At 38.0% G+C, this 12,880-nt stretch overlaps 1 protein-coding gene across 1 annotated transcript; it reads right to left on the bottom strand.

Moving 5' to 3' along the window:
- Positions 1 to 2,319: 2,319 nt before the first annotated feature.
- LOC109074635 (protein NLRC3-like) lies at positions 2,320 to 11,223 on the bottom strand. Its single transcript, XM_042767820.1, is given in 8 exon segments — positions 2,320 to 2,943; positions 3,024 to 3,070; positions 4,551 to 4,724; positions 6,982 to 7,082; positions 7,084 to 7,156; positions 7,369 to 9,198; positions 9,411 to 9,530; positions 10,560 to 11,223. Coding segments are annotated over 8 exon segments (3,036 nt in total). The 5' UTR covers positions 10,691 to 11,223; the 3' UTR covers positions 2,320 to 2,383.
- Between the last annotated feature and the right edge of the window lie 1,657 nt (positions 11,224 to 12,880).

The raw sequence follows: 12,880 nt of genomic DNA, 5'->3' as shown, positions 1-12,880 counted from the left end.
GGTGAGTCTTGTTTTTCTTTTTCCACTCGTTTGAAAAACAATCGAGCTCCCTCTCGTGGCGCAGATCATCATTACAGTTTTCACAGCAGCTGTGCTTTACTGCTTTTAGATGCCTGAACACACAGCTGAACTATCCAAACTAGCAGCAGCATTTTATGTGGTTTACCAGGGGTCAGAGGTCACTGTTGCATCACTGAAGGCAAAGGGCAGATTCTTTATTGGTTGATAAAACACAAAGTTAAAAAGTTAAAAACATGTTTTGTGTAAAATAAATGATCCTGTACTGCTTAAACTCTTAGTTCTTTAGTTCTGTACTGCAGTACAGATTTTTTTCTTACTTCTGATGTGTTGTGTTGTGTTGTAACTGCAGGACATTGCAGTCTAATAATTTTTACCATTGATAATCAAAAAATAAAGTACAAATTCATCCTTGTATTTATTTATTTAGATATTGCAGTTCAGTTTCACTGCACATGTTAAACTCAATAAGGCACAACTGCAGTTTAGTTGGGCAGAACAATAGCTTTGACGATGAATTATTACAGATTCAAGACTCAGAATGAATGACTCTTCTTTTCCTCCTTTTACTTTTGTCTCTAGTTACCTGGTTAAGGTGAGTCTTGTTTACACATATGTAGTATTACAATCATACTGCCTCTAGTGGCGCAGAGTAGCATCACATTCTTAGAGCAGCTGTGCTTTTAAACTGCTTTAGATTACTAAACGTCACACACACACCACACCACACACACACACACACACACACACACACACACACAGTATGAATGAAGATTGAACTCAACATGGGAAGTAGACATTCGGGAAACAATATGAGGTTTAAGAAATCAAATAATGTTTTGTAGTGATTCTACTCCATGATGAACATCACTGACTACTGGCCAAAAAACAAAACAAACAAAAACAACAAACATTGAACCATGCAGTATATCCAAAATGTTATATATTCTGGATGAAATCTGCATATTTCAAACCTTATAATTAAAGCAAATGCTTTTTGAAGAAAAAGAGTAACCCGGTATTAAACTGTATAGTTGTTACAATCAAGAAACATTTTTGCCTGCCCTGATGCTTAAACATTAACTGTCACTGCTGTTACCACATGAAGTCAGATAGATTCAGTCAGATTAATTAATAATTAATAACTAATCCAGAATTGTGCATACAACAAAATGTAACAGTAACATACAATGCCAATCTGACTATCTTTGAGTCTACTAAAACACCCACAACAACAGACGAAACCTGATACACCCTTTAAAACATACAGTTGAAAAGAATTGGGACAGCAACAACATTCAGAATTTATGAAATGTAAATTCTAGATAAACTAGATAAATAGATTACTAAAAAATTAAAAGTTTTATAGCCTCAGATTTAAAGGGAATCGCTCTGTAAAATGAAAGCCATTCAGAAACTCATCATTATGATAAACATACTTCTATGGTTCTGTGTCCATCTTCACAAAATATTCTGAAGGTTCCAAGGTAATTCATTCATATTAGTGAAGTGACCGAAAATCTGAATGGTCACATCTCTAGATAGACATTTTATCATTTATAGACTGTAACCTAGTACCAGTTTAATCCCATAAACAGTGTTTGTGTGAGAATAGTTTGTTCACACTGAATTCATGTGTTTACAGCCCACTGAAGGGGAACCTTGTTAATGGACTGCACAAGTGTTTTGAAGTGAAATGCAGACCAGAAAGTTCTGTAACCTCAAATCCAAAGCCCAGTGCTCTATATTTACCTGGCAATTAATAATATGCAGAATTTGAATCAGTCCTTGAAAACATATCTATGAAAGCCTGGAGCTTAGGTTGATTGCGTCTTTATCTCAGAAATGCTGACAAACTTTATTTATTGCCATTTGAAGTTTATATCTAAAAAAAAAAACCTGTCCTTTACTAGTCCTTTAACTACACACTATCCATCATAACTGACATAGTATACATAGTATCTGAAAATTGTATATTGTTAAAAAACATAAACGGTACACCTGTAAATAACATGTCTGTACATTCATTTAAATATTTTTTTTCTCAATATATCTATTTCTGTATATAGTGCATTATTTATTTTTCAGTTTTTTCTTATATTAGTGTTATTTCATCTTTACTGTGTAAATATATGTATGTCTACTCTGCACTATCATGTATGTGTGTACTTTTCTTCTGCACTGGAAGCTCCTGTCGCCAAGTCAGACTTCTTTTGTGTGTAAACATACTTGGTTATAAAGCTCCTTCTGATTCTGATTTTTGGTAATTGTGACTTTATATCCTACAAGTGCAAAACTATTTCTCCTAACTACAAAAATCACAGTTACCATTACATTTTTCTTCTCAAAGATGGAAATTAAACTGTTATATGCGTCTCTGCATTTCCTCACAGGAGGTTGTTAAATTTGACAGAATCACAGCAGAATCAGGATAAAGCCTAAATCCAGCACAGAGGGGTTCAGTGAATGTGGTGTTGAATGTGTGTATGTGTGTGAGTGTGTGTGTGCCAGAGACACTGTAGAAGGACAGAGTGCCAGCCGACCAGTCCAGATACACTCCTACTCTATTAGATGGGGAATTTAGAGGAATGTTTGTCCTCTTCTTATTGTGCCAAACAGAATAAATTGTATCACAACAGTAAACACTCCAGGACTTGTCATTGAGTCCAAACCGACAGTCGCTCCCACCTTTCCTGCTGATTCCTTTATATGCCACTGCAATGTGAGCCCAGCCTGTCAAATCAGCCTCCCAGTAACAGCGTCCAGTCAGACTCTCTCCACACAGAACCTGTTCATAGTTCTCAAATCTGTCTGGATGATCAGGATAAGACTGATGATCTTTCACACATGTTGTTTTTTTGTTGTCTTCAGACAGGATGAGTTGAGTGTGTGCTGTGTTTGGATCCAGTGTGAGATCACAGGCGTCTGAACACAGAAAAACAGATCAGAACATCAGTGATATCATGACATCATATGCACAGGTGTGTTTGACTGAGATAACTTACATTTTCGCAGGCTTGGTGTGATCCTGAAATGCCCTCCATGATTTAAACTGAGACAAAACAACAACAACAACAACAAAAAAAAAAAGTTCAATGGACTGATAACGAACACTATCTTTGGGATAACTTTCACAATTTTTTTTTTTTTTTTTTCCAGCTGATAAATGATAAAACATTGACAGCTAATCGGAATTCATTCCAATCAGGGCTTGTGTGTTTAAAATGGCAGACGACATTGCGGAGAAGCTCTACACAGCAACAGGGTAACATAAAACATAAAATTATCTCAAGTATCCAGGGCTAGTTTTAAAGGGGTCATATGATGCAATTTAAATATTTCCTTTCTCTTTGGAGTGTTACAAGCTCTTGGTGAATAAAGAAGATCTGTAAAGTTGCAAAGACTAAAGTCTCAAATCCAAAGAGATATTCTTTATAAAAGTTAAGAGTCAACCCACACCCTCCTAAAACGCTTTGTTCTAACACGCCCCCACATCTCTACGTCAGTATGTGGGAAGATTTGCATAACGCTGCCCAGATGTTCACGCAAATAAAGAAAGCATATCTTTTTTTCTCGTTGTAGCATTGTTGTTGCCACCGCCATGTCGTATAGACGCTGTGTGTTTCACTGTGAAAGCGAAACTACTTTGTTTGGCCTTCCAAAAGAGGACACGACTAGAAATCATGTTTATATCACGATTATAATAGGTTTAATGTTTATGTCTCGTCGCTCCGGCCGGACAGGGCTCACAATATGTTAAGGGGTGTAACATTTCCGTCACGCGCATGAGGTATTCGGCCAATTATATCACGATTGTAATATGGCCAATTACAGCACCCCTCACTTTTCAGAAAGATTAGCTTTGTAAAAATCAACGCGTTTCAGAAAAGCGGGGGAAACAATAATGTACAGTATGTGGAAAATAAAGTGCTTTTTGAACCTTAAACCACATAAACGCATTTTATTACACCAAATACACAAAATAATGTTTTTTTTTAGCAGCATAATATGACCCCTTTAAACTACATTGTCTGCCTCCTCTGAAGTTGTAGTGAAACAGACTGTGCATTGTTTTAGTTGTTGTTTGTGTTGTTAGATCAAATAGATTATACTAGCTAGATTTCCTGTTTAGATGTGCTCAAATGTAGCATGCTCAAGGACATCTGCTGGTTAAAGCCATGTATATGCATCAAGAACAGCAAAAATTGGAACTCAAAAAAAAAAAAAATGTATCTCATCATGAACTCAAAAGCATCCGTTTTCCTTTAATGTCTTTGTGAAAAGTAAAGCAACAGTAGCAGGTCACCTACATCCACTTTTGTTACTTTAAAACTGTAGTGTGCAAGCTTAGAATAAACGGACAGTTATTGTTGACTAGTGTGAATGCAAATATTGTTATCGTTTAAGTTACAGTTATCATTATTATTTTTGGTGTGAACTGGACTTTAGAATATTATTATGAACTATATTGTTATCATTACAGTTATCATCGCTGGTATGAACTGGCCTTAAATTATAACTGTCCCACATACTTGAGTACTTGCAGTTTATAGTTTGGATCCTGCAGTTTGTGGTTGAGCAACTGGACTCCTGATTGTCCTGGGTGATTGTAGCTCAGATCCAGCTCTCTCAGGTGTGAGGGGTTTGAACTCAGAGCTGAAGACAAATAACCACAGCCTTCCTCTGTCACCATACAGCCTGACAACCTACAGACACACAGACACAGAGACATCATCTACAGACATAGAATCAGGTCATCTACAGACACACACAGTCGGATCATCTACAGACAGAGAGTCACATCATCTACAGACACACACACACACACACACACACACACACACACACACAGACACACACACACACACACACACACACACACACACAGTCAGATCATCTACAGACACAGTCAGATAATCTACAGACAAACACACTCAGATCATTTACAGGCACACACAGTCAGATCATCTACAGGCACACACAGACAGATCATCTACAGACACACAGATCATCTACAGACACACAGTCAGATCATCTACAGACACACACAGACAGATCATCTACAGACACACACAGTCAGATCATCTACAGACACAAACAGACAATCTACAGACACAGACAGTCAGATCATCTACAGACACACACAGATCATCTACAGACACACACAGTCAGATCATCTACAGACACACACAGTCAGATCATCTACACACACACACAGTCAGATCATCTACACACACACACACACACACACACACACACACGCACACGCACACACACACACACACACACACACACACACACAGAGACACACACAGACAGATCATCTACAGACACACACAGACAGATCATCTACAGACACACACTGACAGATCATCTACACACACACACACACACCCACACACACACACATACACACACACACACACACACACACACACACAGACAGATCATCTACAGACACACACAGACAGATCATCTACAGACACACACAGACAGATTATCTACACACACACACAGTCAGATCATCTACACACACACGCACACACACACACACACACACACACACACACACACACCACAGTCAGATCATCTACAGACACACACAGTCAGATCATCTACAGACACATACAGACAGATCACCCACAGACACAGTCAGACAATCTACAGACGCACACAGTCAGATCATCTACAGACACATACAATCAGATCATCTACAGACACACACAGACAGATCATCTACAGACACCCACAGTCAGATCATCTACAGACACACACAGTCAGATAATCTATAGACACACAGTCAGATAATCTACAGACACACAGTCAGATCATCTTCAGACACACACAGTCAGATCATCTACAGACACAGAGGCAGATCATCTACAGACACAAACAGACAATCTACAGACACAGACAGTCAGATCATCTACAGACACACACAGATCATCTACAGACACACACAGTCAGATCACACACAGACACAGTGAGACAATCTACAGACGCACACAGTCAGATCATCTACAGACACATACAATCAGATCATCTACAGACACACACAGACAGATCATCTACAGACACACACAGACGGCTCATCTACAGACACACACAGTCAGTTCATCTACAGACACAAACAGATCATCTACAGACACACACAGTCAGATCACACACAGACACAGTGAGACAATCTACAGACGCACACAGTCAGATCATCTACAGACACATGCAATCAGATCATCTACAGACACACACAGACAGATCATCTACAGACACACACAGACGGCTCATCTACAGACTCAGTCAGATCATCTACAGACACACACAGTTAGATCATCTACAGAGACACACAGTCAGATCATCTACAGACACACACAGTCAGATCATCTACAGACACACACAGTCAGATCATCTACAGACACACACAGATCATCTACAGACACACACAGTCAGATCACACACAGACACAGTGAGACAATCTACAGACGCACACAGTCAGATCATCTACAGACACATACATTCAGATCATTTACAGACACACACAGACAGATCGTCTATAGACACACACAGACGGCTCATCTACAGACTCAGTCAGATCATCTACAGACACACACAGTTAGATCATCTACAGAGACACACAGTCAGATCATCTTCAGACACACACAGTCAGATCATCTACAGACACACACAGTCAGATGATCTATAGTCAAAAGACAGAAGTAAAATGTTATATCATCTGAAGAAAAAAGTAAGATGTTCTACAGACACAGACAGTCAGATCATCTACAGACACACATAGTCAAATCATCTACAGACACACAGACACAGTCAGATCATCTACAGACAGACACAGTCAGATCATCTACAAACACACATAGTCAGATCATCTACAGACACACAAGACAGTAAACAACAGGGCATTTTAAAGTATGGAACACTAACTCTTTAATAATCAAATTGAACCCAGACCTCAGTATATCCAGCTGACAATTTGGACTCTTCAGTCCATCAGAAAGCAGCTTTACTCCTGAATCCTGCAGGTCATTATTACTCAGATCCAGCTCTCTCAGGGACACAGTTTGGGTATTTTAGAACCGATGACACAATTTCACAGACCTGAGCAGTCAGATTACAGTCAGCAAAACTGAAAGAGAGCAGAACATATGTGAATCCAGTTTTTAACTTTTCCACATAGGTATTTAACTGGCATTTCAATAAGATCAGCTTTATTCTTGTAAAATAAATAAAATAATGATTTTATTTATAAAATAAGCTAAATTAAATCAAGATTAAGCACAAATACAACAGAAATGTAAGTCAGTTTAAAAAGTAGTAAATAGATTATTAAATGCTTACATGGCTTTTGAGCAGTTGATCACAGCTGGTATCAGTCTTCTTCTGCCCTCATCTGATGTGTTGTATTTCATGAGGTCCAGCTCATCCAGTGGCTCCTCTGACATCTGAAGCATGTAGGAGATTGTTGAGCAGTGAGCAGGAGAGAGTTTCTCTGAGTGTTTGTCTGATTTCACAAACTCCTGAATCTCTCTGAACAGAGTCTGATCTTTCACTTCCAGCAGACAGAGGAACAGATTGATGGATCTTTCAGTGGAGAGTCCATGTCCATCTTTGATCTCCTCTTTAATGTACTGTGTGGTGTCTCTGATGCTCTCTGAGCTGTTCTCTGTGTGTGTCAGTAGATCCTGTAAGAGTCTCTGATTGGACTCCAGTGAGATGCCCAGCAGGAACCGCAGGAACAGATCCAGACGTCCATTCTCAGACTGAATGGCTTCATCTACTGCAGCTTTAAGCAAATGTTTTACTGAAGCAAAATTTTTCAGTCCCTTCATAGTTTCCTTCACATGGTAATAAAACACGTAGAAAGCAGCGAAAAACTCCTGAACGCTCAGATGAATGAAGCTGTAGACTTTCCTCTGATGAATCACAGATTCCTGCTTAAATATCTCATTGCAAATCCCAGAATACACTGAGGCGTCAGTGACGTCTATGCCGCTCTCAATCAGGTCCTCCTCATAGAACATCACATTGCCCTTCATCAGCTGTTTGAAAGCCACTTCAGCAAGTTTCACAATCACTTCTCTGTTGGACTTCAGGAGTTTCTCTTGATCTCTCTCTTCATACTTCTGCTTCCTCATGTTGATCTGAATCAGCAGGAAGTGGATGTACATTTCAGTCAGAGTTTGAGGGATTTCTGCACTCAGATCTTCTTCCAGGAGCTTCTGAAGCACAGTGGATGATATCCAGCAGAAGACGGGGATGTGGCACATGATGTGGAGGCTTCTTGCTCTTCTGATGTGTGAGATGATTCTGCTGGCTTGATGCTGCTCACTGATTCTCTTCCTGAAATATTCCTCCTTCTGAGGCTCAGTGAATCCCTGAATTTCTGTCAGACGGTGGATGTATTTGGAGGGGATCTGATTGGCTGCTGCTGGTCTGGAGGTGATCCAGATGAGAGCAGAGGGAAGCAGCTCTCCTTTCATGAGCTTTGACATCAACACAGCCACTGATGAAGTCTCAGTCACATGACAAACTTTCTGAGCGTCTGAAAACATCAGTGTGATTCTGCTTTCATCCAGACCATCAAAGATGAACACAACTTTACACTCCTCATAAATCTGTGAGTCCAGATCTTGAAGTTCAGGATGAAGGTCCAGCAGAAGTCTATGAAGACTGTACTAATGATCTCGGATCAAGTTCAGCTCTCGAAATGGAAGCACAAACATGAAATCTACATCCTGATTGGCTTTTCCCTCGGCCCAGTCCAGAATGAACTTCTGCACAGAGACGGTTTTTTTTCCGATTCCAGCGATGCCTTTAGTAAGAACAGTCTTGATCTGCTCTTTCTCCTCACATCCTGGTTCAGGTGAGGCTTTAAATATGTCATTGCAGTAGATTGCAGTGTCTTGTGAGTGTTGTGTTCTGGCTGTTTTCTCCATCTGTAAAACCTCATGTTCTTCATTCACTCCTTCTCTCTCTCCCTCTATGATGTAGAGCTATGTGTAGATGCTGTTTAGGAGGCTTGCATTCTCCTGGAGTTTGGTTCCCTCAATTAATCTCTCATACTTGTTCTTCATGCTGGTTTTGTGCTGGTCTTTGACTCTCAGAACATTATCCACTGGTTTCTGCAGGTCTCCAGCCTCACTGGATGCAGTGCAGGTCAAATATATTCTGTCAGAAAATATAATCACAGTGCTTTTCAATGACTGTTCAGAAATGGATACCATCAGAAATAGATATGTTTCTAGATATGATTTTGATGCCCCTGTGCAAAGCATATTACATATTATTGGATTACATGTAGTGTTAATTTTAAAATCATGTCTTAAATCATGTTATTCAAGTAAGTTGCTTTACAATAAATTGACATGTTTATACTAACGGGGGGGTCAGAGGTCACTGCATCATTGAAAGTTTCGGGTTGCACCATGGATCTGCTACTCTTCACAGACACACAGCTTGAATGTGGAGACTGTGATCTGTGTCTCTTCCTCCTGCTGATACTGCCAAAATTCAAACAGAACAAAAGACAAATAAACAGCATGTTGTAGAAAGGCAGTCAGTTTGTGTGTTAGTGGTGGGGATTTTTCAGAGACTTCAGTGCAAGTTACATTGTTGCAGGAGTAGGTGCCACTTAATGAAGCCTAAAACAGGAGAAATGCATCAGTGAATATCACTTAAATTAAAATTCCATTTCATAGAGATCATCACTGATGACATCCATGTGAAATCTTTTTAACCAATAAAAAGATACTACATCAAAGATATCGCTTTAATCAATTGACAGGAAAAAAAATCAGGAATATTTGACTTTTGATTGGGAAGCACTAAGTGAGATGTTGCGTTCATGTTTCGGAAATTAACTTGCAAGATATATGTCATAAAGTGTAAAAATGAGAGTTTCAAAGTATTATGAAATTATACTGCAGACCACATAAAACGAGATGCAGGCCGGTTTTTGGCAGATAATCAGATACACTCAGTCAATCTCTCACTATCTTGTTATAATATTTATAATACTCCACTCTACATAATACTCTAATAACCTGATAATCAGAAATGTTTCTTGAGCAGCAAATCATCATATTAAAATGATTTCTGAAGATCATGTGACACTGAAGACTGGAGTAATGATGCTGAAAATACAGCTTTGATCACAGGAATAAATTACATTTTAAATAGGAAAGAGTTATTTTAAATTATAAGAATATTTCACTGTATTACTGTTTTGCCTTTATATTATAAATTCAGTCTTGTAAGAATGAGAGACGTATTTAAAAAATAAAATAATGAATGTGTGTACATATGTATTAGGATAGAGAGAGCTTGTGGATTAGCATGATTCAGTCTTTAGACATTTTAAAAACATTACATGGGACTCGAGGAGAGGGAAGATTCAAGGGAATGCTTTTGAGCCTCTCTGTTACGACACTACAAGGCAAAGGTCACTCGCTGACTGCAGGCTTCTGGGATACACTGTAAGTCACTGTGAATTAAATCATCACCCAAATGTAAAATAGCTAGTGACTTACCTGGGGTCAGAGGTCATGGCACTGGACGCAGAGGGCAGATTCTTCATAGGTTGATCGCAGCTTGTTTCAGGAGATGAAGAACTCATTTTAGAGGCAATATCCTCATCTTCTTTCTCTTCACTGAGACTCATGGCTCTGCCCTCCACTTTTCCTCAAAAATACAGTTGAGAGATTGACTGTTTATTTATGTTCTAAATTACAAAGATACAAGTATGTTTGCTGTACATTTAGGCAGAAACAGTCAACATCATATTAATTTGGCCCACGGAGGGCCGGAAATTAACAGAATTTGGGGCTAAAAAAAAATCCTGTGCACAATTACTCTAAAGTTATAATGACTGTCACCATTAGTGTAAAATGTAAAAATTAATGAAAAGTGTCAATTACAGCATCATATTTTGATCTGCTCTCATTTCATTAAAGATGTCCTTTTTTTCTTTTCTTTTTGTTACAGAAGCAGCATTGACCACAACCAATCACAGACAAATCTGCTGAGTGCATGATTGTAATTGACAATTAGAGGCATTTATATTAGTAACCAGCTTAAAAAAAAAAAAAGAAAAATAGAAAAAAAAAGGACAAACACTGATAATTATTCTTATATTATAAACTCTGCAGGACAGTGTTGGCCACTTATTTACAGTTACTTATGACGCTTTGGTAATTTAAGTGAAATAAAGCATCAGAAAAAACAATGCACTTTGCTGCTGTTATGATCATTTTAACAAATTTATGCTTTATAATTTATATAGCCTACTTTAAATAATTATAAATTACAATTTATAATTCAGCCCACTCTTTAAAAAAAGTACATTTGGATTTATTTCATATAAAATTATGAATGCAGTTATTGAAAATAAAGTGATTTAAATTACACATTGATTTATTTAGTTTGGAAATGTTATTTGTGATAGTTCGTTGAGCACTCTCGATTTAAAATCGTAAAAAAAAAAATCGGGGATTTTCTTTAGGCCATATGGGCCCAGCCCTACGGTCAAAGTACAGGTAAACTATTGTTGTGATAACAACAGAATCTACAATCTTTTGTTCACGGATATGGTTTCTGATTATTATTCACGTCAAAAAAAAAAAAAAAAAAAAAAAAAAAAAAAACGCCATCAATGCGCATTAAAGTGTCCTGGTGGTAGAGAAATATCCTATTATACATGTTTAAACGTCGATCTTTGATTTCGTTGACATCTACACAAATTAGGATATGAATTAATTATACACAACATATTTTAATCGATAGCACTTATGCGTTATATATAACAAATACCCCAGGAAATTTGAGCAAATATCTAAATTCACTTAAGCACTCAACGTTTAAGACATTTTTCAGAGTTGTAAAGTTGTCTAAATTCAGTAATGCGGGACGGACTCAAATCCTACAATGAAGAACATATTATTTTATATGACTACATGGTTAAATTAACAAGTTCTGAACTTACCACAAAATGTGCAGCCGTTTGCTACCTTAAAATGGCGTCTCTTCTTTCTCCTCGGTTACTTTCGTTTCTTCATAGTCACCTGTTAAAGGTGAGTCTTGTTTTCTTTTTCCACTCGTTTGAAAAACAATCGAGCTCCCTCTCGTGGCGCAGATCATCATTACAGTTTCACAGCAGCTGTGCTTTACTGCTTTAGATGCCTGAACACACAGCTGAACTATCCAAACTAGCAGCAGCATTTTATGTGGTTTACCAGGGGTCAGAGGTCACTGTTGCATCACTGAAGGCAAAGGGCAGATTCTTTATTGGTTGATAAAACACAAAGTTAAAAAGTTAAAAACATGTTTTGTGTAAAATAAATGATCCTGTACTGCTTTAACTCTTAGTTCTTTAGTTCTGTACTGCAGTACAGATTTTTTCTTACTTCTGATGTGTTGTGTTGTGTTGTAACTGCAGGACATTGCAGTCTAATCATTTTACCATTGATAATCAAAAATAAAGTACAAATTCATCCTTGTATTTATTTATTTAGATATTGCAGTTCAGTTTCACTGCACATGTTAAACTCAATAAGGCACAACTGCAGTTTAGTTGGGCAGAACAATAGCTTTGACGATGAATTATTACAGATTCAAGACTCAGAATGATGACTCTTCTTTTCCTCCTTTTACTTTTGTCTCTAGTTACCTGGTTAAGGTGAGTCTTGTTTACACATATGTAGTATTACAATCATACTGCCTCTAGTGGCGCAGAGTAGCATCACATTCTTAGAGCAGCTGTGCTTTAAACTGCTTTAGATTACTAAACGTACACACACACACACACACACACACACACACACACACACACACACAGTATGAATGAAGATTGAAC

This window comes from Cyprinus carpio, chromosome A12, assembly GCF_018340385.1.
Source record: "Cyprinus carpio isolate SPL01 chromosome A12, ASM1834038v1, whole genome shotgun sequence".
NCBI classification, from domain to species: domain Eukaryota; kingdom Metazoa; phylum Chordata; class Actinopteri; order Cypriniformes; family Cyprinidae; genus Cyprinus; species Cyprinus carpio.
This window is presented reverse-complemented; position numbering and strand designations above follow the sequence as displayed.